Source organism: Urocampus carinirostris, chromosome 11 (assembly GCF_059441175.1).
Source record: "Urocampus carinirostris isolate Australia breed hairy pipefish chromosome 11, RoL_Ucar_1.0, whole genome shotgun sequence".
Lineage (NCBI taxonomy): Eukaryota > Metazoa > Chordata > Actinopteri > Syngnathiformes > Syngnathidae > Urocampus > Urocampus carinirostris.
This window is the reverse complement of record NC_142359.1, coordinates 31,682,430-31,707,585: the sequence shown is the minus strand read 5'-3', so window position 1 is coordinate 31,707,585 and position 25,156 is coordinate 31,682,430. Positions and strand designations below refer to the sequence as shown.

General features: G+C 40.2%; 2 protein-coding genes across 3 annotated transcripts in view; both read right to left on the bottom strand.

The window, feature by feature from the left end:
- ahcyl2b (adenosylhomocysteinase like 2b) overlaps positions 1–8,499 on the bottom strand; it is a 65,428-nt gene extending 56,929 nt beyond the window's left edge. Inside the window, exon 1 of the mRNA XM_088346710.1 lies at positions 8,109–8,499. Within this exon, the coding sequence (XP_088202836.1) occupies positions 8,109–8,426 (318 nt within the window). The 5' untranslated portion in view covers positions 8,427–8,499. The remainder of the gene's footprint in view (positions 1–8,108) is intronic.
- Positions 8,500–11,732: 3,233 nt separating this feature from the next.
- On the bottom strand, positions 11,733–25,093 carry tmem209 (transmembrane protein 209). 2 transcript variants are annotated; one of them, XR_015852074.1, is made up of 15 exons: positions 24,664–25,093; positions 21,864–21,922; positions 21,658–21,789; positions 21,353–21,573; positions 20,426–20,630; positions 20,176–20,351; positions 20,025–20,096; positions 19,854–19,950; positions 16,690–16,815; positions 16,513–16,610; positions 16,113–16,227; positions 15,370–15,467; positions 14,121–14,272; positions 12,736–12,809; positions 11,733–12,658 (listed from the first exon to the last, which is right to left on the bottom strand). XR_015852074.1 is itself a non-coding variant. In XM_088348110.1 (14 exons), the coding sequence occupies exons 1-14, from the start codon at positions 24,801–24,803 to the stop codon at positions 12,604–12,606; spliced, it is 1,668 nt and encodes a 555-aa protein (XP_088204236.1). In that variant the 5' UTR covers positions 24,804–25,093; the 3' UTR covers positions 11,733–12,603. The 2 variants fall into 2 exon arrangements, 1 of the variants encoding a protein (XP_088204236.1); XM_088348110.1 differs by lacking the exon at positions 14,121–14,272.
- Positions 25,094–25,156: the final 63 nt, after the last annotated feature.

The window sequence follows — 25,156 nt, the reverse complement described above, 5'->3', positions numbered from 1 at the left end:
TCAACCCCAGCTAAATTCCATGGATGGAACAATCAACGATCAGGACAATAGAAAAATAAAGAGGAGATTAAAGAAAATAAATATGAGAGCATAACAACTAGAAGTCGACAGACGATCTGTCGGGCCAATTATCGGCATGGATATTTGGGAATTTGGCGGATATCAGTATCTGCCTTTTTATTCATTCGACTAGCCGATTAAATTAGTGCTACCATCATTACTGCCGTGTACGTGCCCCCCAGCGCTAATACTAAGGAGGCAATGGACGTTCTCTACCGAACTGTGAGTGAACTGCAGCATGCTTACACCGAGTGCATTTTTATTGCGGCGGGGGACTTTAACCAGGCCAACATGAAAACAGTTCTCCCGCATTTCCACCAGCATGTCAACTTTGCTACAAGAGGTAGGAACACATTAGACTTGGCCTACACAAATATCAGAGGAGCATACAGAGCAGCCCCCCGCCCCCACCTTGGCTCATCAGATCACCTTTCTGTTATGCTAATTCCTGCATACAAGCCCCTGCCGACCAGAGAAAAACCTACAGTGAAGCAGGTGAGGGTGTGGACTGAGGGGGCAATGGAGGCACTACAGGACTGCTTTGAATGCACAGATTGGGACATGTTTAAATCGGCTGCCACTTACAACAACAAAATAAATATAGATGAGTACGCCATGTCTGTGTCAGCCTACATCAGTAAATGCGCAGAAGACGTCAGCAATACCAAAACCATCTGCACCCGTGCCAATCAGAAGCCCTGGATGACTGCTGAGATACGCAAACTGCTAAAGGTACGGAAACTTGCCTTTAAATCTGGTGACGAGGAGGCGCTGAGATCAGCGAGGGCTAACCTGAACCGTGCTATCAGACTAGCAAAGCGATCGCACAGTCAAAAAATCCAGGACCGTTTCCTCACCACAACCAACACCAGGGATATGTGGAAAGGCATTCAGGCCATCACCAGATACAAGCCAACCACCGCCCCAGTGCAGGACACTAGCATGGACTTTCTGAATGACCTCAACAACTTCTTTGGGAGGTTCGAGGCACAAAATAGCACCCCTGCAACGAAAGCGGTTCCAAATCAGGACGAAAGAGCGCTCCACCTGGACTCAACTGACGTGAGGAAGACCCTGAGAAGGGTCAACACACGGAAGGCTCCAGGCCCGGACAACATTCCAGGGCGGGTCCTTAGGGAGGGCGCCGATCAGCTGGCTTGTGTACTAACAGACATTTTCAACACCTCGCTAGACCAAGCCACAGTACCATCATGCTTCAAGATTGCCACCATCATCCCAGTGCCAAAGAAACCCCAGATCTTATCATTCAACGATTACCAGCCCGTTGCACTGACTCTCATCATAATGAAGTGCTTTGAGAGACTGGTTAAAGAGCACATCACCTCCAGTCTCCCCTCCTCACTCGACCCCTTTCAGTTCGCCTACCGGACAAACCGCTCCACCGGGGATGCCATCTCCTCTGCGCTTCACCTGAGCCTGACACACCTAGAGAAGAAGAACACCCATGTGCGGATGCTGTTCCTGGACTTCAGTTCAGCATTCAACACCATCATCCCACAACACCTGGTAGACAAAATGAGACTCCTTGGTTTCAACACCCCCCTGCGGAACTGGCTGCTGGACTTCCTCACTGACAGACCCCAGTCAGTGCGGATTGGTCAGAACATCTCCGATGTCATCAACCTCAGCACGGGCTCCCCCCAAGGCTGTGTCCTGAGCCCCTTGCTGTTCACCCTGATGACACACGACTGCGTCCCTAGGTCCGCCACAAACCACATCGTGAAGTTTGCGGACGACACAACAGTGGTGGGCCTCATCAGGGACGACAACGACCTGGCCTACAGAGAGGAGGTGGAGCAGTTGGTGGGCTGGTGCAGGGACAACAGCCTGGTCCTGAATGTTGACAAAACTAAAGAGATCATTGTCGACTTCAGAAAAAAACAGCCCAACCATGCCCCACTTTTCATCAACAACAAGGCTGTGGAGGTTGTCAGCAGCATCAAGTTCCTAGGGGTGCACATCACAAACAAACTCACCTGGTCCGTGAACACTGCATCACTGGTTAAGAGGGCACAGCAGCGCCTGTACTTCCTGCGGAGGATGAGGAGAGCCCGCCTGCCCCCACCCTCCCTCATCACATTCTACAGGGGCACCATAGAGAGTATCCTGACCAGCTGTATCTCTGTGTGGTGTGGAGGCTGCAGCGCTACCGACTGGGGTAGTGTGAGGAGGGTGACGAGGACAGCAGAGTAAATCATCGGGACTTCTCTTCCCTCCATTCAGGACACTGGCCAGAAGCGCTGCCTATCCCAAGCTAAGAACATTATCAGGGACCCCTCTCACCCACATCATGGACTGTTCACTCTGCTAGCCTCTGGGAAGAGGTACTGCAGTGTGCGGTGCAGGACCACCAGGTTCCACAATAGTCTTGTCCCCCTGGCCATTAGACTGTTAAATGGTCACTCAAACACATAGTAAATCTAAACTGCTGCTAATCTGTACATCTGTGGGTTTTGTTTGACTTTTTGCACTACTGGGAGTTCTTTATAGCTAGCCACTCCTTGCCCATCTGTTTCTCTGCACTATTGTACTTACAGCAATATTGTTACAGTGTTATTGTTCTGTTTACCTGACTTGTTTACCTGACGACACATTTTGCACATCTGGTTAGCTACTCCTCTTGCACTATTTGCGCTACTGTAAAATACTATACATAGCCATAGTTATTTAGTATATTATTAGCACTCAATACTACAACTAAATACAACATTTTATTTATAAATGTACATTCAAGGAAAGTGTGCGGGTCAGATGTATCGACATTTCGTTCTGTATACACGTGTACTAAATTGACAATAAAGTAGATCTGAATATGAATATATTTAGAACTGGGTTAGAGGAGCAGGAGAGAGCTTTGCTTTGAAGGCTTGCTCCTCCCTTCTCTCTACCCACCCCACACCTTCTGATTGGAAAAGCTAAAGGGGGCAGCGCCACTGAAACATAAGCTTTCAGCACTCCACACGCTGCAGACCGAAATCAAGCCGCTGATAATATTGAGATTTTACAACGTCTGTGCTTGGGTAGAAAAGTGTGTATGGGATTAAAAGATTGCGTAAAAAGTGTAGTTTACTCGTTTTCCGGAAGCATGTTCAGGTGGATACTGATATATTAGCTCTTATCATAACATTAGTTCGTCAATCAAGCGTGAGGGTTTGTGATTGAGAGAGATCATTAAAGTCAGGCTAAAGTAGAAGGCTGAATGATTAGCTGGTACCAAAATATATATTTGTTAATATCGCTCTAAAACAGGAGTGCCCAAAACATTTCCATTTGCCAGCTCTGTTGAATTGTTTTTTAAGTTAATTTGAGTTAATCAAAAAATAATCAGGGAACAATTTAAGTTTTCATATACTTTTATAAGAGTTGCTGTTACGCCTAATTTTATTTCCTGCACCATTAGTTTTTGGGTTCTAGTAAAAAATTAGTCATGTTGTGTTAAAATTCTGTTTTACCGTAAAAAGTTTCATGGAGCTATTAATTTTTATTTAAGCTTGTAAAAAAATTTTTTGCATCATCAAAAATGTATTATGCCAATTTTTAAGCTTTTACAGAAAATGACTATAGACACCAAATATGTTATTGGTCTCCTCTTAATACTATTATACAGTATTGACCTTAAAAAAACCCATCTCGATCAAATCCTAATAAAAATCGTCAAAAGTTTTCAAATTTATTTATGTAGTTACCGTTTTCTCCACCACATCTGCATCCATCTGCTACTCCACTGGACCAGCTAACCTCATTACAAACCAAAGAGAATTGTTTTTCTTAAGATTCATATTCAATCATAATGTTATTTAATCATATACTCGTGCATAACACATGAGTTGTACTAATCCTATTATTTTTTTCTGCGCCATTGGGAGTTAAGAACGCATTGCCATTGATTTTGCCTCCTATATACGGCACTTTCACTTTGCACCCTAAACGTAGAATGTATTAACATAAATGACATTTTGTTTTCCCGTATTTTTTTTTTATCAATTCAAATTGTGTACGCCACACAGCAACTTTTGTATGGGATTTATTTTCTTAAATAAGCGACAAGGACGCAGCGGCTCACAGGTCTTCAGCTAATTTTCTATTTATTACCGTTCTCTTGTCTCTTTTGCTTTCTTTTCTGGACACATCCGTGGCCCATAATACCTGTAGTCGGGAAGAACTTTTGTAAATTCCCGCAAGACATAAAAAGGGTTGCCGGATCTCCGTGGGTGGCCAACTCACGAAGCGGCGGAGACGGCGTAGGGATCGCAAACAAAAGCGGGGCTGTCACTCGGGCCATGGTGCTAAGCTAAGGGAGCTACATCGGCGAAGCGGCAGAGAAAGACATGAAGATGATGGAATTGCGCCCAATTCCCCCAATATTTCTTCATCGATCTGGCCTGTCAAGCGACGCCTGAGACCCAAGATGCCCGAACGGCGACATCTTGTGACGATTTCTACAAAGACTTCAGCTAAGTTCAAAGATTCAGCAGAGCTAAAATTTGGTCTTCTAAATATTATATCGCTTGCTCCTAAAGCTCTACTTTTTGATAATCTTATTTGTGATCACAAACTTAACCTGATTGGTCTGTGTGAAACTTGGTTGAGACCAGATGAGTTTTTACTGTTAAATGAGGCTTCTCCTCAAGACTACGTGAGCTTTCATGTAGCACGCTTTTTGAAGAGGGGTGGCGGTGTTGCGCTAATTTCTGAAAAAAATACTCAAACTTATTCCCCGTACATCCTACATGCCGACATTTCTTGTGTAAATTTTGTGTAAATTATAACTATTACCTTATCCTCCTTGTTTTATAACCTTATCTTCTCCGTTCCTTTATCTTCTTGGGTTTTTTACCTCACTGTGAATGTGTGAACTGGAGTGTCATGCCCAATTTCGTTGTCACAATATGTTTACCCATTTTGTAACAATGACAATAAAGGTATATTCTATTCTATATTCTAATAGATACAAGGCGTTTGAGGCTCATGTCATGCGGTCCTCTTTAATGTCAATTTATGTAGTAACTATTTATCGCGCACCAGGACCGTACTAAGTTTTCTTGGATGAATTTGCTGAACTGTTGTCTGACCTAGTAACCTGTGCATACATATTAATAACTATGGGGGACTTTAACATTCATATGAACTCCCCACTCAGTTCACTTACGGATGTGTTTCGGTCTCTAATTGATACATTTGGTTTTAATCAACTGATTGATTTGCCGACTCGTAAAGATGGAAGCACGCTAGACTTCTGACTCGAGGAGTTCCAACCTCAAACGTGACGGTGTTACAGTGTACTACCGTTATTTCTGATCATTATTTAGTTACAATTGAGGTGCTGACTAAATGTTGTATTAAAAAAACTAAAGAATTTAGCGGACACAATATAAGCACTGGCATTGATTCTCAGCTCCTGGATTCCGTAGCGCCGCCACAGCTAAAATCAGGACCTAAAAGACGCAAGCCTTGGTTTACTGATGAAACTAGATCGCTTAAACAAGACTGTAGGAAATCTGAAAGAAAATGGCGCGCTACCAAGCTTGAGGTTTTCCGTCAAACCTGGTGTGACAACTTGTTAAAGTATAAAACAGCTCTTGTCTCTGCAAAAATCAGCCTATTTTCCAGTGGCTTTTAAGTCCACCGTTATTAAACCTACTCTGAAACGACCCAACCGTGATCTAAAAGCTTATGTAATTATATACCTGTGTCAAACCTACCATTTCTTTCTAAAGTACTTGAAAAAGTCATGAAACAGCAGCTGAATGATTTTATATCCAAGGACAATCTTTTTGAATTTATGCAATCAGGATTCAGGGCTAACCACTCTACTGAGGCAGCCCTGATTAAGGTAACCAATGATCTTTTAATGGCAATGGACTCCGGCGCTTCATCACTCTTGCTGCTGCTGGACCTTAGTGCTGCCTTTGGCACTGTGGACCATAATATCTTAGTAGAACGGTTGGAAAAATGGAGTGGTCTCTCAGGAACAGTCCTCTTATGATTCAGATCCTACCTCTCAGATAGGACGCACAGTGTTAAGTATGGTGAAATGACATCTGAGCCCTTTCGTGTTATCTGTGGTGTTCCGCAGGGTTCGGTACTTGGCCCCCTTCTTTTCAGCATTTACATGCTTCCATTGGGTGATATTAATCACAAGTATAATATCAGTTTTGATTGCTACGCAGATGACACTCAACTATATCTTCCGATGGAGGAATCTGCCACACTAAACTGTGGAAATTTGGAGGCCTGCCTCACTGAAATAAATGGTCTGCATTTATATAGCAATTTTCAAGTCAATGAAGACCTCCAAAAGCGCTTTACGTCACTCAACTTCTTACGCCTTAACTCTGAAAAGACCGAAATGTTAGTTATTGGTCCATCCAAATTCCGTGACTTGTTCTCAAAACTGCTCTGAACATTGTCAAATGTAATATCACCCAGAGTTACTCAGTCAAAAATGTAGGTGTCTTATTTGACCCAAATCCGTACTTTCAAACATAAGTTAAGAATATTACTACAACAGCTTTTTTCGATCTTCGCAACATTGGTAAAATTCGCCCTATGCTGTCTCAGTCGGATGCGGAGATTATAATTCATGCGTTTGTTACCTTCAGTCTCGATTATTGTAATGCATTACCCTCCGGTCCCCCAAAGTCCAAAATCAAGAGCCTTCAGCTGGTACAAAATGATGCAGCGAGGCTTTTAACTCAGACAAGAAAATTTGATCTCATTACCCTGATTTTAGCTAACCTGCATTGGCTCCCTGTTAGTTTAAAATGTAATTTCAAGGTTCTGTTGGTAGTATACCAAATCATGAAAGGACTTGCTCCCTAACATTTTTCAGATTTAATTTCCCCCCATGTTCCGGTCCGGAGCATTCGCTCTGAAAATGCTGGTCTACTAGTGATGCCAAGGGCCAAAAAGAGATCCACAGGTTCGAGAGCGTTCTCCATTCAGGGCCCGGTGCTGTGGAATGCTCTTCCCCCTGAGATTCAATCTGCAACCTCAGTGGAAATGTTTAAATCCAAACTTAAGACACTTCTATTCTATAGCATATGAATAACCTATATTTTATGTTCACAATATATGTGTATTATTGGCCCTCATGTAGGTTTTAGAACAGGGGATGGTGTCATGATAGTCTGCATATTGCAATAGTCTTTGATCTGTGCAGCCATTTGAGACTCTTTGTGATTAAGGGCTATACAAATAAACATGACTTGACTTACTGCAAGTGGGGAAATAACATAGGAAGATGTTGAAAGAATTATTTATGATTTTTTTATTTGGTAAATGAATTAAACTGGTTGACACAAACTATCTTTGTTGTTATTCTACAGCAGAGGTGTTCAACAGCTGAGGTGCCCACGGACTTGTTCTTAACATAGCTCACCGGTGCTGGATAATTGTGATTTCCTGGCAAAATATTTTTAAGTACTTGGCTGAGTCGATTTAATCCTACATGCATTTAAATAAGAACCTTGTAATAACGTAGAAACAACAAATTTACTTATGTACACATGCCTAGCAAACTGAGTGGAGTGCCCTTTGTGCTCATAACAAAAATTAGTACTCGGCTTGAAAACGGTTAGAGACAACTATTCTGCAGCCTGTTTTGTCACGAGTAAATAGGTGACGCGTTGTGAAGGTAAGGTTTGTTATCGCTTTATAAGGGGAGTTGCAATCAATGAAGGAGGAATTGGCCGAGGTAGACAGGTATGTTATGTCGTAGCCCGTATAGTTTTTTTTGTTACGTGGTACGTTTGTTAGAAACACTCCCTAGTGTTAATAAAAAACTTAAAGAGATGTAACACATGTTGGGACTACAAATAAGACTCCAACGCTATTTTACCCTAACACAAAAGGGGATCAAATTTAATGATGGAATCAGAGAGGTCAAACAAGAACAGTTTTCTGTACTTTACACCGCCGAATTAGTCTGCTCATCCATTAGCATAGTTAGCTTGGCCACAGACCGCGCGGCGTGCGCTTGGGAGGAAAGGAGACAACAGAGGAAAGAAAAGCCGAAGTCGGCTTACCTTCTTCATTCGCGGCGCTTCGGCCACAGTGCCATCCCGGTTGACGAACGCCTCGCTGCCGTTCTGCTGCGGGTCCGCTCGCTTCATAGCCGAAGCCTGCGGCAGTTTGTTGGCCAGCAAGCCCAGGCTTCCTTCCCCGGCTTTGACGGAGGTCTCCGCGGTCGGCGACACCGCGGCGGAGGAGCCAGCCTCGCGCGGTAAGTTTCTCGCCATGATTGATTCCGAAGTTGGAGAAGCTGGAGAGTTAGCCGGGAGTTCTTTCCCGATGTCTTTGAGCTCGACCTCTGCCATTTTCAGTGCCACAACCTGCACTGACATCGGTTCAGTTTTCAGCAAGTCCCTTTCTGTGGAGGCGAACGGGATGTGAATGGAAGAAGCTCAGGCGCGAAAGGCATTCTGGTCTTTGGAGTTTTTCCTGTGTGTTTGGACTACGGCTTCAGATACGCACACCACCACATTTCTTTGTTCAGAAATATTTTTAGATCAAAAATGTAACCACGCTTTAAAACTTGTTTCAACCTTTCTTTGATCGTTGAAAAATTGTATATCTAATCCCCATATAAAAAAATGATGTATAACATGGATGTCGAATTCATTTTAACTCTTGGGCCACAAGGTAGAAAAAAAAATTCTCAATTGGGGGTTGAGGCAGATTATTAAATGAATGGCATGAGGTGTGCCCTAGCTGGAGGGCTAGGCTTTTTTTCAGAGGCTCACATTTAAAATATGATTCAAGGATGTAAGATTAGATTATAAAATGATTATTGAGGGGTTCCTCAATATTTTTTCCTTCACTAAAATTTAATCTCTTGGACTGTTTATCGACTGTGCGTTTGTGAAGAAAAACGCAAAACATTTGAAATAATCCCACTAGTTTATTTAACTCAGGAAAAGTGACAAAAATAGCCTACAAACGTCAATTTAAACGATTGATTTACATATTTAAAAGTATTTCTTTAAACTTCTGCAAAGGCATTCGGGTGATATTTTTTTTATTTTGGTATTTTTCATATTGCTTTAAACAGCGCATCCGTGACTTTTACTTCAAGTAAAATAATACTGAGATGGGATTATTTAATGTTCACTGGTTGATTCAGGGTAGGCGGAACAGCTAGTGGGTGGTTTGGAGTGATGCCTGGCTTTAGCAACATCCAGTGAACATTTTTTAAAACTGCAGTTGTTCGATCGACTCATTTTCTCTTGCACTTCTCTCGGCATTGTCTCGCGGGCCACATCAAATGCTATGGAGGGAGGTCTCGAGTTTGACACGTGTAATGTAAAACATACTTAAGGATTTCCCACTTGTGTTTCGTTAAACACGCCATAATTCCTTTTATGTTTTGCTTTTTCCATGCAATTCTGCAGAACTTGTTGCCTGGGAAGGAAAAAATCCGATCCCTTGTTATAGGCTCGCCAAACGCAAGCCCCCGCACAGGACTCACTGTTGCTCGCTCCTGCACAATAGCCATAAGGGCCCTGTGATTTTGTAAAGTGTGACATTCTTGTGTTTCTAAATCAAACAAAAGAAATCCCACTTGAGAAGACAGAGCTGTGCCCCTGCACAGTATTGCCCTTTACACATTGGTTAACTGCGGTTAAAAGTGTCGACAAAAATTGTTCAAACCTCATATTGTTAGAAAATGATATAATGAAATTGTGAATATGTTTAATTGCTGTTAAAAGTGTTGAGAAAAACTGTTCAAACCTCACATTGTTTATTTGCTGTTACAAGTGTCAATAAAATTTTTCAAACTAAAAAAACTTGTTGCCCAGAAAATTGTTAATTTTATATTGTTGTTTGACTGTCCCATGCCAATTTCATATATTATGATTTGATGCATGTAATGCAGCATTTATTGTTATTACTGTTAATATTAATAGGTTGAAATGGCTAGAAATAAATGCGGCCAAACCGACAACTTGCCAGTTCGACCCGCTCCCAGGTTCACTTATTAAAAGTCTTTTTGGCGTCCTTGGACCTTCAGTTCTAAATATTATAAACATATCACTCTCCTCAGGTGTAGTTCCAGCAGCTTTTAAGTCCGCCGTTATTAAACCCACACTGAAACGACCCAACCTTGATCCAGAAATATTAAGTAATTACAGACCTGTGTCAAACCTACCTTTCCTCTCTAAAGTACTCGAAAAAGTAGTGGCACAGCAGCTGAATGCTTTCATATCCGAGAATAACCTTTTTGAATCCATGCAATCAGGATTCAGGGCTAACCACTCTACTGAGACAGTTCTGATCAAGGTAACAAATGATCTCCTAATGTCAATGGATTCTGGCGCTTCATCACTTTTGCTGCTGCTGGATCTTAGTGCTGCTTTTGACACAGTGCACCACAATATCCTACTAGAACGGTTGGAAAAATGGATTGGTCTCTCAGGAACAGTCCTCTCGTGGTTCAGATCCTACCTCTCAGATAGGACGCACTGTGTTAAATATGGTGAAATGACATCTGAGCCCTTTAATGTTACCTGCGGTGTTCCGCAGGGTTCAGTGCTTGGCCCCCTTCTTTTCAACATTTACATGCTTCCATTAGGTGACATTATTCGCAAGTACAATATCAGCTTCCACTGCTACGCAGACGACACTCAACTCTATCTTCCGTTGGAGGAATCTTCCACACTAAACTGTGGAAATTTAGAGGCCTGCCTCACTGAGATAAAAGAGTGGATGTCACTCAATTTCTTGCGTCTTAACTCTGAAAAGACCGAAATGTTAGTCATTGGTCCATCTAAATGCCGTGACTTATTCTCAAAAACTGCTGTGAACATTGACAAATGTCACATCACACAGAGTGACTCAGTTAAAAATTTAGGTGTCATATTTGACCCTGATCTAACCTTTGAGATGCATGTAAAGAAAATTACTAGAACCGCTTTCTTCCATCTTCGTAACATTGCCAAAATCCGTTCAATATTGTCTCAGTCTGATGCGGAAACTATAATTCATGCATTTGTTACCTCCCGTCTCGATTACTGTAATGCACTACTCTCTGGTCTCCCGAAGTCCAGAATCAAGTCTCTTCAGCTAGTACAAAATGCCGCAGCGAGGCTTTTAACTAGGACAAAAAAGTACGATCACATAACACCGATTTTGGCTAACTTGCACTGGCTCCCAGTTAGCCAAAGATGTGACTTCAAGGTTCTCTTAGTATTGTACAAAATCATACATGGACTTGCTCCCTCTTATCTTTCAGATCTGATCTGCCCCTATGTCCCGGTCCGAAGCCTACGATCTGAGAGTGCCGGTCTTCTGGTGATCCCGAGAGCAAAGAAGTGTTCTGCTGGTTCGAGAGCGTTCTCCATCCGGGCACCGGTGCTGTGGAATGCTCTTCCCCCTGAGATCCGATCTGCAACCTCAGTGGAAATGTTTAAATCTAAACTTAAAACTCACTTCTACTCCATTGCATATGAATAATAACCTACTCTTCTTGTCGGCTGAAAAATAGTCTGTGTAACATAGTGTACTAATCTGTGAAGCCCTTTGAGACTTATTGTGATTAAGGGCTATACAAATAAAAATGACTTGACTTGACTTGAAAATAGGCTCCATCATCTAATAAAGGTCTTGTAAAAGGGCACTGAATTATTTACATTAAGACATTTAAAAATATATTGAAATATTGAACATGTGTTTATTGCAATGATCCTGTCAAAGATTTGTCACAGCAGTAAAAAAAAAATCCAATTTCCTTAAAAATCACAATGACCAACAGATGGTGAGCTATTTGCAGCAACTGGTCCAGGGAATACTCAGGTGACCTATGGGGTGGGGGGATACCTGGTGACCGCGGGCCCACGTCAAGTGTCTCCTGCCTTAGAGTGTACTTGATTAGGCGAAAATACATCAAGTCATGTAAAATGTTATGTACAATGTGTTATACTATTAATCACTAGTCTATTGAATCACATAGCAGCTTTTACCAGGTCGTTGAGATTGAGGGCACCGCATTGAATCACATTACAAATCTCACGCTGCGCATCTGCATTGCATCAAACAAGGACCAAGGTCAAAACATGCATGCAAAAACAGCGACATCAGGCGGCCACAAGTAAACGTTGCGCAAAAATAGTTGTGTTTATTCAAGTCTACGGTGTACAAAAAGCGATAAAACACATTTCAAACCAAGAAAAATAAAAAGGTAACTGAAACAATACCATTCATGTTCTCCTTAAAAGTATACTATCAAATACAAAGCAGACACCCCAGAGAGCCACAAGCCCACTATGTATATTTCTACATTCAACAAAACCAAGGCCTTAAAATGAACAAGTTTTGTTCTGTTCTTTCTCAAATTATTTTTTTGACAGAATTGTCAGACCTTAAAACAATGATCATTCTTATTCATCACATTTTGATTTGAGTATAAAGTTTCTGTCAGAGTTCCGCTTCAGAGCTGCTGCAACAAAAGTACTGAAAAATAAGTCTATTTTGGAGATTAGGAAACAATCCACATGGAAGTTATAAATGGGGAACTTTGTCCAGTCAGTCGTCAAAAATCCATAAAATATTCACACCAGAAAGGCCAAGGTTGACTCTCCTAAAAACGAATAATAAAACTTTAATACAAATTCTTCCACAATTTTCTGTAGCTAAGAAGAAAAGAAAATAACTCACCCGAGCATTCCTGATTCTTTGGTCTTAATGACGTACAGGAACATTAGGATTGTATGAAACAAGTTATTCCTTCCCTGCAACAGAAAAACATAACTTATGAGTGTTTCTTTACTCTCAGAATTCTCACCTGGATTTTTTTTTTTGCAATCAAATGCCTGCTAAAGAGTGTACCATGGACATCATAGCTGGAAAACCGCTATGGCAATAGCTTGAAGCCTTACCGAGTACCTTGTCAAATTTAATCACAATCTGAAAACTAAACATTGTATTTTATACATTTTTCTAGGCTTTTCCAAAAGTGACAATTTGGAGACAACAAACTAACAGTCTATAAACTTTGTATTTGTTTATTTTACTTTGGCCAATTCTTAGACCTTGCTAAAGAGTTTTCTTTTTTCTCAATACAGGCTCTCATAGGTTGTAACAGGCTGGAGCCCGTGAAAAGAGCTTGCAGTTGGCCACATTTGGCCAATAGTGGTGTCAATCAAAATGTCAGGGGCTAACGGAAGTATTGAAAATACTCAGATTTTTAAAAGGGGAGAGATGGAGCCAAAAAGAGAAAAACAACGAAGATAGTCTAACAATGCAGGAATGCCTATAAGGCGTTTTTTTTATATCAGTCTGCTATATCGTGTGTTTTGTACTAAATATTTTACAATGTTGGATTCACTTAACTTTTGTTGATGTAGCCAAAACATACTTGCGGGGAATCATGTCATAAGTACAAGTTCCCAGTGCTTTTGGGTAAGCTATCCTATTGTATAGTTTTTAGGTATCTTGTTTCAGACTGATCATGATGTTTCTGTGGTGAGTATATTTTGAAATGACATGTCTTGCATCCCAAGAGTTTAAGCTTTGCAATCATATGCATGATGTATTTCTGTGACAACGTACAGACACGAATTTGTTAATCAAAAGTTTTGACGGCAAGCTGTTGAAACGTTAAGGGGTCAAGACATTAATATCGTAAAAGAGCTAAAAGTACATAATAAAAATAGTCAACAATTAATTCTATAGTCGACTATCTATGCCAGATACGTTTTGCCAACAGAGTGAGGCATCTTTGGTTGGTTGGTTGGATCCCTTAACCATTAGAGCAGGAGGGGCACCATTTCCTGTGGTGTGTCTTGGGCTAGTATTGCCTGGTGGCGCCCATCGCTATCCAGGCCACCATTACATGAATATAATCTCTTCCGAGTCTCCGTGTCTTTGTCTCGAGCGATAACATGAACATACAGAAATTAATGTGTCAACAACAAACATGTGTAGAGACGCTCCCCGACTTATGATCATTTGACTTACGAAAAACGTTAGATATGAATATTTTTTTCGGGATGTCGAAAAATATCCGGATATTGCTGTGTTACATTTTGTATTGTGTGCACCTTTCAGAGTACAGGACAGCACTGTAGTGCTCCTTGTAGTGCTCCCGGCGTGTGTGGCGCTGTGAGAGGTCACCCAGCATCCACCCCGAAGAAGGAATCTTCTTCCTCTTCCAAGTTCATGTGTAAACATTCTATACTGCATCTCCAGCGCGCTAAGAACGGACATTTTTATTGTTTAATATCTTGTGCATTGATTCAATATGGTTGGTGTAAAGTGTAAAGAAGATGCGAGACGTTTCATTTGAAATGAAAGTGGAATATGGAAGCTTGATGCTGTTGGGAAAATGTTTGGATCACTTTTTTTGGCCACTTGTTACCACAGAGGAAGAAGTCGCCCAACTGTTGAAGCTCATCTTCCCGAACGTATCTCGTTTGTATGTAGGGCAGCGTCTGTCCTTCTAAGGTTTGCGAGCATTTTAGGCTGGAAACAGTCAATAATAATAATACTACGTGCAACGTTTGCAGACCTTGTGTATCTTGGCAGAAGCTCGGTTATGCAGGAACATGTAAAGAGCATGTGGACAGTGGAACGAAACAGAATCTGAGTGGCCTCGGTAAGATACAAGTAACGTTCAAGCCAATACTGTTTTGATTACATGCATCGTATATTTAAAACACTTATAATTTCCTATAAAAGAGAGCTTGAGCATTATGCCAGGCTATGCCCAATACATTTATTGTAAATCCAATGCATGCAGTTTGACGAACAAACATCAGTTAAGACATTAAAAATGACAAACGGCATTTTAAAAACCATTTGATTTCAAACTTTTTCAAATCTTATAAGTTCTTTTTGTTAGACTTTGCAGTTGACCACTGTATGGACTTCAACAAGATGCACATTTTTGTTTTATTTACTGTTCTCCTGCTGCAAATAATCCATTCTTGGTTCACACGGATAAAAAAAAAACCTTACTTTATTTTTTTTTGCCTGTTCCTAAAAATTGATAGGTTTATTCATGGATTTAGGTCTCTACTGACCGACACTGCTACCAATTGGTTTTGGACAGTGCATTTTAATTCAATGTTTGTCTGAATCCCCAGTTCGTTTAATAAAATGAGTTTTTTTTATTGAACCAATTGTTCTTGTGTTTATCTTTATCTACCACATAATTAAATCAACTTCATGTTAAAATTAAAAAAATATATATCATTATCATATTGTTTGACTTATTGTTTTATTTGTCGATGACTAGTCGTAAGTTGAAGCCCTAAATGTATACAATTTTGACTAGATGTGTTGCATCACCTTGGGCAGACTGAATATATGTCCCTGATAGATGAGTTGGTAGTGAGGCGGTGTAGTGCAACTCTGGTGGATGCAGATGAGGTTCTCCTTGGTCACATCTGAAATTGAAACAAAAATACAAACAAGTAATACAAGGGTTCCTACAGCGAAAGGCAAGTTAAAGTCAAGACTTTTCAACATGTTTTTAATTGCTTTTGAAATCAAATTTCTGACCAATTTGACAAAAAAACCCACAATTGAAATTAACAAAACAAAAAACACACCACATGAATTAGAAGGAATTTTAAACAAATGTGTATTTACATTATTTTTAATCACATTTTGGTCTAGCTGAAAATTTTCCATCAGAAAAAAGGAAGCACTCTTTAGTTTTATACTTTCTCAAGAATAAATAAAAGGGTTGTACAGTACATCATAGATCCTCAGTCAAAACCAGCAGATGACTACTAATTCTAAAGAACTCCTCTGCTACATTCATGAAGCATTTTTATCATGATGCACGGAAAATGACTTTTATACTAAATCTTTGTAGTTTAAACATATATAAATCTTATTAATGTCTTCATATTTTTAGGACTTTCAAAGATGGGATTTAAGACATGTTAATGCTGATTAAGGCTTTATTTTAAGAATAATTAATTCAATGCCTTAATGTCTTAAGACTTATCAGGGATCTGCAGGAACCCTGAATAGCCGATGCAAAAGTTATAAAGTATGGCGTGCTAATGTGTATTTGCACTCACCTGGTTTGTCTGGGATGTGACTAAAGTGCTGTGAAGTGAACGTTTTTCCATCCGGATATTTGGGGTGAGGAGGAAGTCTGGAGTCCAAATAGGTGCAAAATATGTGCATGAGGATCTGCCATCGACAGGTGAGAAGGTAAAGCAGAAAAATATGTTAGCCTACTTCTAATGTTTTAGTTTATCTATGCACTGGAAACCGGAGAGCTTTTGTAAACAATATACAGCGAAAATATTCACAAAATTTCAATAAACTAAGACAATTTCTCGGCCATGCAGTAAAAAATTATACATATATTTGAGAAGCAGAGTAACTTAAAAAAAATGTCAGCTCATTAACTTTTCTGTGATTTGGCTGCTCCAGAGCCAATGACCCCTCAATCTCCAAAATGTCTATACTCACTCCACTATCAGTGGGAAGGTCAGTGTCCCACTTCCGGTTCTTCAGATCACCTCCTCGATTCCACCGATAGGAGCTCATGCAGCCGCTGTGAGCAAGCTCTGTAAATTTCAAAAAACGTAAAACATGAGAAAAAGTTGACTCGCATTGAGGCAATTCTTCTCACACGTAGACGCTAACCTTTTATGCGATCTACCAGATATTCTTGATTGGGAGTAATGTCGAGATACTGGACCATTGAGTTCAAAGTAGGAATAGACGATGCCTTCATCATGGCAGCCTGTTTAAGGCTGCTTATGCTGGCCTCTGGTGGAAGGAAAGAGAACCATTTAAATCATCAATTTTCTGAAACGCTCGTTCAGTACTCACGTCAAGTCAAGCCATTTATTTGTACTGTATAGCCCTTAATCACAAAGAGTGTCAAATGGCTGCACAGACCACAGATTATTGCAAACCACAGGCTATTATTAGACCATTCCCTGATCGAAAACCTACATGACATTCTTCAAACCTAACATTCTTCTTCTTCTTTTTCTTCTATTCTACATGAGGGCAAGGAAAAACTCAAAAACCTCAATATGAGAAAAATGAAGAAACCATGAGAAGGGACAGCACATGAGGTAATCCCCCTCTCAGGATGACCAGTCTGCAATGGATGTTGCGATAAGAAATAATACACAGATATTGTCAACATAAAATATAGGTTATCCATATGCTATAGAAGAGAACTGTGTTTTAGGGTTAGATATAAACATTTCCACTAAGGTTTCAGATCGAATATCAGGGGGAAGAGCATTCACTAGGTTCGCATTTAAATCTGGGGTGTCAAAATCATTTTTGCTCGGGGGCCAAGTGGTAGAACACACACATTAAAAAAGGTGAAAAAAGTAATGATAAAAAAAAAATACAAAAACGTTTTAAATAAAAAAAAGAGAAAGCGTTAAAAAGTATGAAAAAAGTGCCATAAGGTACAGGGAAAAGTACAAACTCTCATGTAGAGTAAGAACAAGTATTAAGAGAAAGTCAAACATAAAAAAAATACTGAAAAAAAAATAATAAAAACTGAAATGTAAAAAAGGTAGAAAGTGCTTTAAAGTATAAATGAGCCATCAAGTATGACAAAGTACAAAAAAGTACCAAAACAAATGGATTGTAAAAAAGTGTTAAAAATACTGAGAAGTATGAAAAAGTACTAAAGAGTATGAAATGGTACTCAAAAGTTGAAAGCATTTTCAAAAAGTACTGTAAAGTAATGGTCGGCAACCACAAGGCCAAAATTGCCCTTACTTTTCGCTTATGCCTAATTTATCAATGTACATGCGCATTGTTTTTTTTTTTACCCCCAAAAAAACCCTCCAAGTTGGTGAGGTTTTACCGTGGTAAATTTCAGTATTCAAGCAACAGTTGATTAGTTTGCAAATACCGCTGCCCTCTTTTGCTCAACATTAGATACAACTGGAAACAAATCCAGATTGTGGCAATGAGAGTGTCGTCGATGACATAGGAAAACACATCAGATTTTATCTCATTATCACACTATCTTTACTCACAATATCACCTTGTCTGACCTTTTTTATCTTGTTATTATCATTGTTATCGTTACTAATTTTTTTATTGGGCTGGGCTGAGAAAATTGTCAGACATTAAACCGGCCTGTGGTACAAAAAACATTGCCGACCATCGCTGTAAAGTATGAAAGTGCTGAAAATTACAAAGTTTTTGAAAAAAAAAAAAACTGAAAATCAGGGAAATGTATACTATTTACTGTTAAGTAGGAATAAAAAACTGTAATGTAAAAATGTTATTATAAAAGTAGTTCAAAAAGTATAAAAACTGAAAATTATGAAAATACACAAAAAGTACTAATATAAAAAAGTACCGCAAAGATGCAACAATTTACAAAAAGCAGTGCAAGGGACAAAGAGTAGTGAAAAGTACTTTAAGTGACGCCATCGGGTCATTCTTCTGGGATACTATTTTCAGCTTTATTTTTCCTTTCTAATTCCTTAATTCCTAGAGGTTATTTTTGCTCCAGAAAAGTGCCACAACATATACCAATCTTTTCAGAAGCATAGTCTCCTGAGTGCCAAAACGTAAAATTAAAGTAAAATTTATCATTTTAAAAAACTATTTCAAGACTCTGTTGTTAAGATAAAGGATGGTTTAATTGTAACCTGCGCAGTCCTTTGAAACATGTTGTGATTAAGGGCTATACAAATAAATGTGACTTGACTTAAATCCTAGGAACTGATGGTGTGAACACTTTTGTGACATCCAGTGGACAAATGTACAGTAAACCTCGGATAAGTCGGATCCAGATGGACCGGTCATTTTCATCCGACTTATCCGAGGATCCGACTTATCCGAGGTCGCAAAATTTCGAACTAAGAAGAAATTTAACTCTTAGAAAAGTGCATACTTGCTTTTCAGAATGTCGCTCAAAGTTTGAGGGCTCATTCCAAACTTCGCCGCGATGTCTTTTTGCTTCATGTGCTGATTCTTTTCTTTGAATTCAATGATAGCGAGCTTTTCTTCATACGTTCTAGTCTTGAGACTCCTGCCTTTGGTTTTAGAACTTGAGGCCATCGCCACACCGTAGACCGCACAGACCGCAAGGAAGTCCAAAGAAATTCACACAAATTCAATTTGAATGCTAGCACTACTGTAATAAGAAACAATGGGATTATGATTACGAGGCTTTGTTCTATGACCGCGTGCTGTGATTGAGAGTGCTATCATTCAACACTGAGGAGGAGTTTGATGAATAGCCTCTGCCAATCACGGAACGCCACGTCACATCAAGAAATCTTCCCGGAAAATCTGTGAGGAGTGAAAATCTTCCCGGAAAATTCCATCGCTTACTGCCACTGGAGGCTGAAATTTAGAGCATTTGGGAGATGTCCTAGGCGACCTGATACCGATCCGACTTATCAGAGGCGAAAACCATTAAAAAGGGTCAATTGTACGGAAAAATCCATCCGACTTAGGCGAGGATCCGACTTATAAAATCCGACTTATGCGAGGTGTAATACTACAGAAAAGCCTAGAGAACAAACGTTCCACGCAATTTGTCCGACTTATCCGAGAATCCGACTTATGCGAGTCCGACTTATCCGAGTTTTACTGTATATTGCAGGTCATGATTTTTGACATGATGCGCTTTGTTTTCCTTGCGCTCACGGGACGGATTCTATCCCTTGGTAGGGCTGATCTGGCCTGCAGTCCATATTTCTGAAATTCCTCATTTAAATGAATGACATTTAGCATTTAGAAGTATTACTGCCCTCAATTACCGGTTGATTAATGTTGTTACTTTGTACAATTTTCTGGACTTGTTTACGTACCTCCTATCTGAAGCTCAGGACAGCCCATCCTTCTGAGCTGAGTGTTTACAAAGTCCATCTCTTTGACCAGTGGGACCAAGATGGTGTCACTAATCCACTGTGTAAGCACAAAAAACATTTGATTGCAATCCGGATTCAAACAGGATTTATTGTGAGCAATTTGATTCATACATTTCTAAGCTTTGCCGTCCAGCAGTCTATACGGTCCACAACAGGGCGGCTGGTTGTGATCCTCGCCCACACCTAAATCAAATAATTCAATTTGATATTTTTAAAGACACTCTGACAAACTAAAACAATCACATTTACTAATTTCACTGACCTCTTCTGCAGCCTGTTTGGAACCCGGATCGGTTTCATCCTTGTGGGCCGATTGTACCTGTGAGCGGCAGGCGGGCTGATACAGAAATTTCCTCAGACTTTGAGCGTAGTCGCCCATTGTGCGGTTATAATTCCAAAATGTCGGACTGTGACTCGGGGAGATGGTTTCTGGACTGCCTGGTGGAGGGATTAATACATTTGGAAATTGACCACACATGATAAAAAAAGTGCAATTTAAAGAATTACTCTACCAAGCTGACTACGGTGACTCTTCTCCTCCTCTGTGCGCAGAAATATTTCAAGGCTCTTCTGATCCTCCATGTAATCCTCCTTACTTCCAGGTGAGTTAAAAAGGGAAGGTGACGTACGGTAGCGAGCTCTCAATACTGAGTTGTCCAGTGTCCCAATGTGGCTTGGTGATGACGGAGAGCCGGATGATGGATTGTAGCCCATCATCTATAGAGGAAAAAAAGAACCATATCTAAGGTCCAGTAATTTTTCCATAATCTAAAGCAGGAATGTCAAACTTCATTGACCCAGGGTCAGGTGCCAGTCTCTCTCCAAGTGTCTGTCAGTCTCTCTCCAAGTGTCTCTCTGTGTCCCTTTCCCTCTTTTTCTCCATCTCTCTCAGTCCTTTCCTCTTTCTCCATTATTCTCTTAGTCTCTGTCAGTTCATTTATGTCTTTTTTTGTCTGAATCTCTTTTTGCCCCCCTTTTTCTGTATGTCTGTCCATTTTAGTCTGTCTTCGTGTCCCGCTCACTGTGTATCTGTCCATTTCTGTCTGCGTCTCATGATGTGTCTCTCTCTGTCGGTGTCTGCCTCCCTCTACAACTTTCTTTGTCCCTGTCTGTCTGTCTGTCTGTCAAAGGGAGCAACTAGCCAAGTACAGTGACATTTAAAGACGAAATTTAAAACATACCTCAGACAGAATTTGCTTTGTGCGAACTAATGTTTTTGTTTTTAGGCCGCAAGCACTGTAATTGTGGTTGCATTTATAAGTGACTTGTTTCCAATTTTGGACCCTCCCTAACTAATTATCACGGCATCCATATGAAATCTGTGTGGGTCGCACTGAGGTTAAACTTTCATATTTAGGCGGGGCCCTAAAACTATCATTACGTGGGCCTCAAATGGCCCTCGGACCACGAGTTTGAAACCCCTGATCGAAATAATTTACCTTCCCATACACCACAGAGGGCGAATAAGCAGCACTATTTGGAGTAGTATTGCTAAGAGATGGACTGTAGCCCGTCACACAGCTCGGAGAAAACTTAACGCTGGCTGGTGATGAACGTGACGGGCTGAAACTCAGCACGCTTTGACCTTGCAAAGGGGAAGACTCTAGCGGGACGGGGGTTTCCATTTTTTCTGGCTTCTGGGGAGCAGAAGCCTGAATATCTGTATGAGAATAAGCAAGGAAATATTAATAGTTTGTACCAGAAGGCTCTTCTCGAACATCAGTTAAGAGAATTCCAGACTCACTTGTGTTTCTCAGACCCAGGAGTCGATATTGTTGCGGGGATGCAGCAATGGTGGATGGAGCCATTGTATACTTAAAATATTTCCAGAAATCTAAAACGGCGTTGAAGGTAAAAAGTAAGGCCAGTGCCAGTTCTGCGGAAAAAAAAGAACAATTTAATCTCAATGTTCACAAACGCAAAACAGGGCAGTAATGATAAAAGACTCACCAATGTACCAAATGGGCCAGTAGTCGATGTTGTAATATTCACGAAACAGATTGCCAGACCTAAATTGAACAAATTATCAATATCAATGTTTAGTCCAACCTTTGATTATCTCATAACCAATGACAAATTGAATAGTAAAAAATAGTGATAGGACATGCAGCAGATGAGCCAATGCGTGCGGCAAGCTCCCAGGGTTAACCCCATGTCGATGTGTAAACCGCTTTAAAATAGACACTTGACCAAACTGTCAAAATGGCAGTCGCGCACACACTGTGTTTATAACTGCAAAACTGGCATCGAGTCATTGACGCATTCCTTGCTCGGCAAATATTGCGGTCAAAGATGGAGGACTTCCATGAAAAACATGTCCTGGCGTGTGGGATTTTAACCTTCAGTTGAAAAATAAGATTGATATCAATATAATTTTAGCCACTTCCACTCATATTTTCCACATGTTGACCTGTGGCAGCATTTAAGACTACAAAGTAGGACATATGATGCCTAACACGACAACTGATGCAAACTAAGAAGTAAAACATTACTTAAGGGTGGGTTGCGTAGTTTGAGCTGTCCTTAGAAGATTTAAAATTTACTATTTTATCTATTAGGTATGTGTTAACATTGCCAAACTAGGTTCAAAGAGCCCTCATATTGTTTTTTTGGATTGGTTGGAGAATGTTTTCACACTTGTGCTCATTGTTTTCTTTTATTCTAGGATGAAGTCAATTCATTAAAATGTGAACAAATAATTTGCATTGCCGGAAACTCAGCAAAATGTAATTTTATTCAGGTGTTGGACATGTTTGATAATGATTTAGTTGCCACACTTGGAATTGATGTTGCTCTCCATTGTTTGTGCTCAGAAACTTCGTATAAACGCTCAAACCCGTGCTAAATTTTTAGGGAACATGGCCACAACCATTTTTCTTTTCAGTAGCGGTAGACAGTGGTGCCTCCAGAAACTTTTTATATGGGTGGCCAGAAAGGGTCACTTAAAATCTTGTGATGGCACACTAGAAATAAAAGCCATCATTTCAGATTATTGAAGTAAGAAAGTCAGGGGGAAAAAAACTAACAAAAAGATTTAGGGACACAACTACTGATATAACTTGGTGTATTGTGGAATATTTGATGTTACTCATGGTTCCAGTCAACATTTTGAGTTCTACAACAATTCTGTTTCATTGTGTTAGGAATATATTAACTGTACATTTAACAAAATAAATACTGGGTGGTGGCAGATAAAATTAAATGCAAGTACAGAGTCAATCATATCTTAACTGGATATTTCCCAACACATTATTATTTTGACACAAAAATAATTATTACTGAATAAACAAATATAATAACTTTCCAACAGGGATCAACAGATTACCAGGCTATATCGCATGTGCAACATACACTCGTATCATCACTATCATTACGTATTGCCTGGGTGTGTATTTGGGATGAAATGCATAACCGATGCTACAACAATCTAACGATACACTGGCAAGAGGGGTGGCCCACAAATTTATAGGAAGGCCGTGTCCACCCCCTGGTGGCACCATTGGCATAAAATTAACATAGAACAGCGCGAATGATATGAGTCAGGTACGATGGAGGGCAGAAAGGTGCTAGGTGGAGCCGAAATAGCCAGGAAAAAAAGAAACACGGTTATAGGACTGTTACCATACATTTAACTAATCTTGCACTTTTTGCCCGTCATCTGTGTTGTGCTACAAGTTTGCAGAATTTAGCAGGTAACTGCCTTCAATAGGTCGCTCCTTTCCCTCAAATAAGCTTTTAGGGTTGGAAATGGCCACTTCTTCGAGAAGCGCCTCTTTCAGCTAGGCTCACTAAAGAGGCGGCTCTCTTGCCTCTTAAAAGCCTTTAAAAAACGTGAAAATGAGGAATAATGCTAAAAGAGAAGACAAAGCTTGGGAAAAAAAGAAACAAAAGGAAACATGAAGGGAAAATAAATCAAAAAGAAGAAAAGGCAGATTATTACAATATAACCTCCTCACAGATGCCAACCATGCCCTGTACTCAGGGTGCATGTAAGCATTCTAAAAACAAGACCAAGAAGCTCACTATTTCAGGAACTTCATGTTGATGTCATTGAAAAGGAAATCCTCAAATCTACAGAACAGGTTCAGCTACCTATGACACGCGTGCCACTGCTGGCACGTGAGGGGTTAACCAGTGGAACGCGAGTGCACGGCCAAATAATACAAATAATAATGATAATTTTTTTTTAAAACGCATTTTAACCTGAAATTTAGACATTTTCAGTTGTGTGCCGTGTTGTTGAGGGTCTTTACGGTAGCGCCCCTCCTCCTCTGCTTCGTGTAAGCGTGTGTGTCTGCGCCGAGCCTCGCAGAGGAACGATCCGTGTTTTAACCCAGCCACAGAAACACTGGCGCACGATAAATGAATCATGACAGCTCCTCCATCGAAAAAAATGTCACTCTTTTCAGCCAGCGTGGACAAATGACTGGGGCTTTGTGCGAGAGAGACCAAGAAAATGTGAATCCAAAATACACAATTGATGGTGTTTGATCGCGTTAAACCAGATTAAAAATCACTGCATTTGCTTCACGTGCATTTCAGGTTCGATTAAAAGGTAATTTTAGTATTTTTCAAATGCCTTAAAGGTCTTGGGCCATCTTATCTTTCTAATCTTAATTTAATTTATTTCTCTTTGTTGTTTTTATTTTACCCCGTGCGTGTGAGCGTATTTGACAGTATAGGTTGTTTGATAGGGAAAATATCACTAAAAAGGATCGAATGCAAACAAACGTTGGTGCACATTACTTACATTTCTGTGTAAAGCATGCCAGCCAAAGATGAGTTTAGAACGGCCCAGGCGAGGACCGACTGACGAGCTTGTTCTTCCCTCCTCATTCTCAACGCTTTGTCAACGAGGCTAGGTTTTGCCTCCTTCGGTGGCGTAAACATTTTAACCAAGTTAAGGATATTTGTTTAATTCGCTTTACAAAATAAGAAGAAATAATATAAAGGCATGTGCTAGCTGACTTGTAATAGCTTAAGTCAGCTCGCTGACCAAAAAAGAACATTTACCGAGAGGTAATTTATTAAGTTAATACACAGTAGCTTATCACCGACAACAATAAATATTGCAAAACAACCGTAAAAAAGAATTAATTATACACTGTTGCTTCGAACAAACTGTCGCGCCATGTTACTGTATTCACGGCATGTCGCTCCGGAAGCAGAACGTAAACATCCGGGACTTCTCGAGAATGGAAATCCTAAAGGGACAAACTCAATGGAAATAAATCCTTCGAAGT

What these genes read in the sequence shown, in the direction of transcription:
- tmem209 (XM_088348110.1), bottom strand. Translation starts at nt 24,803, where the DNA reads ATGTTTACGCCACCGAAGGAGGCAAAACCTAGCCTCGTTGACAAAGCG. An exon ending in GGACGGCAAAGCTTAGAAAT is followed by an intron (nt 19,951 to 20,024) that starts GTATGAATCAAA and finishes GTGCTTACACAG; the next exon opens with TGGATTAGTGACACCATCTT. An exon ending in AAAGAATCAGGAATGCTCGG is followed by an intron (nt 12,659 to 12,735) that starts GTGAGTTATTTT and finishes ATTCGTTTTTAG; the next exon opens with GAGAGTCAACCTTGGCCTTT.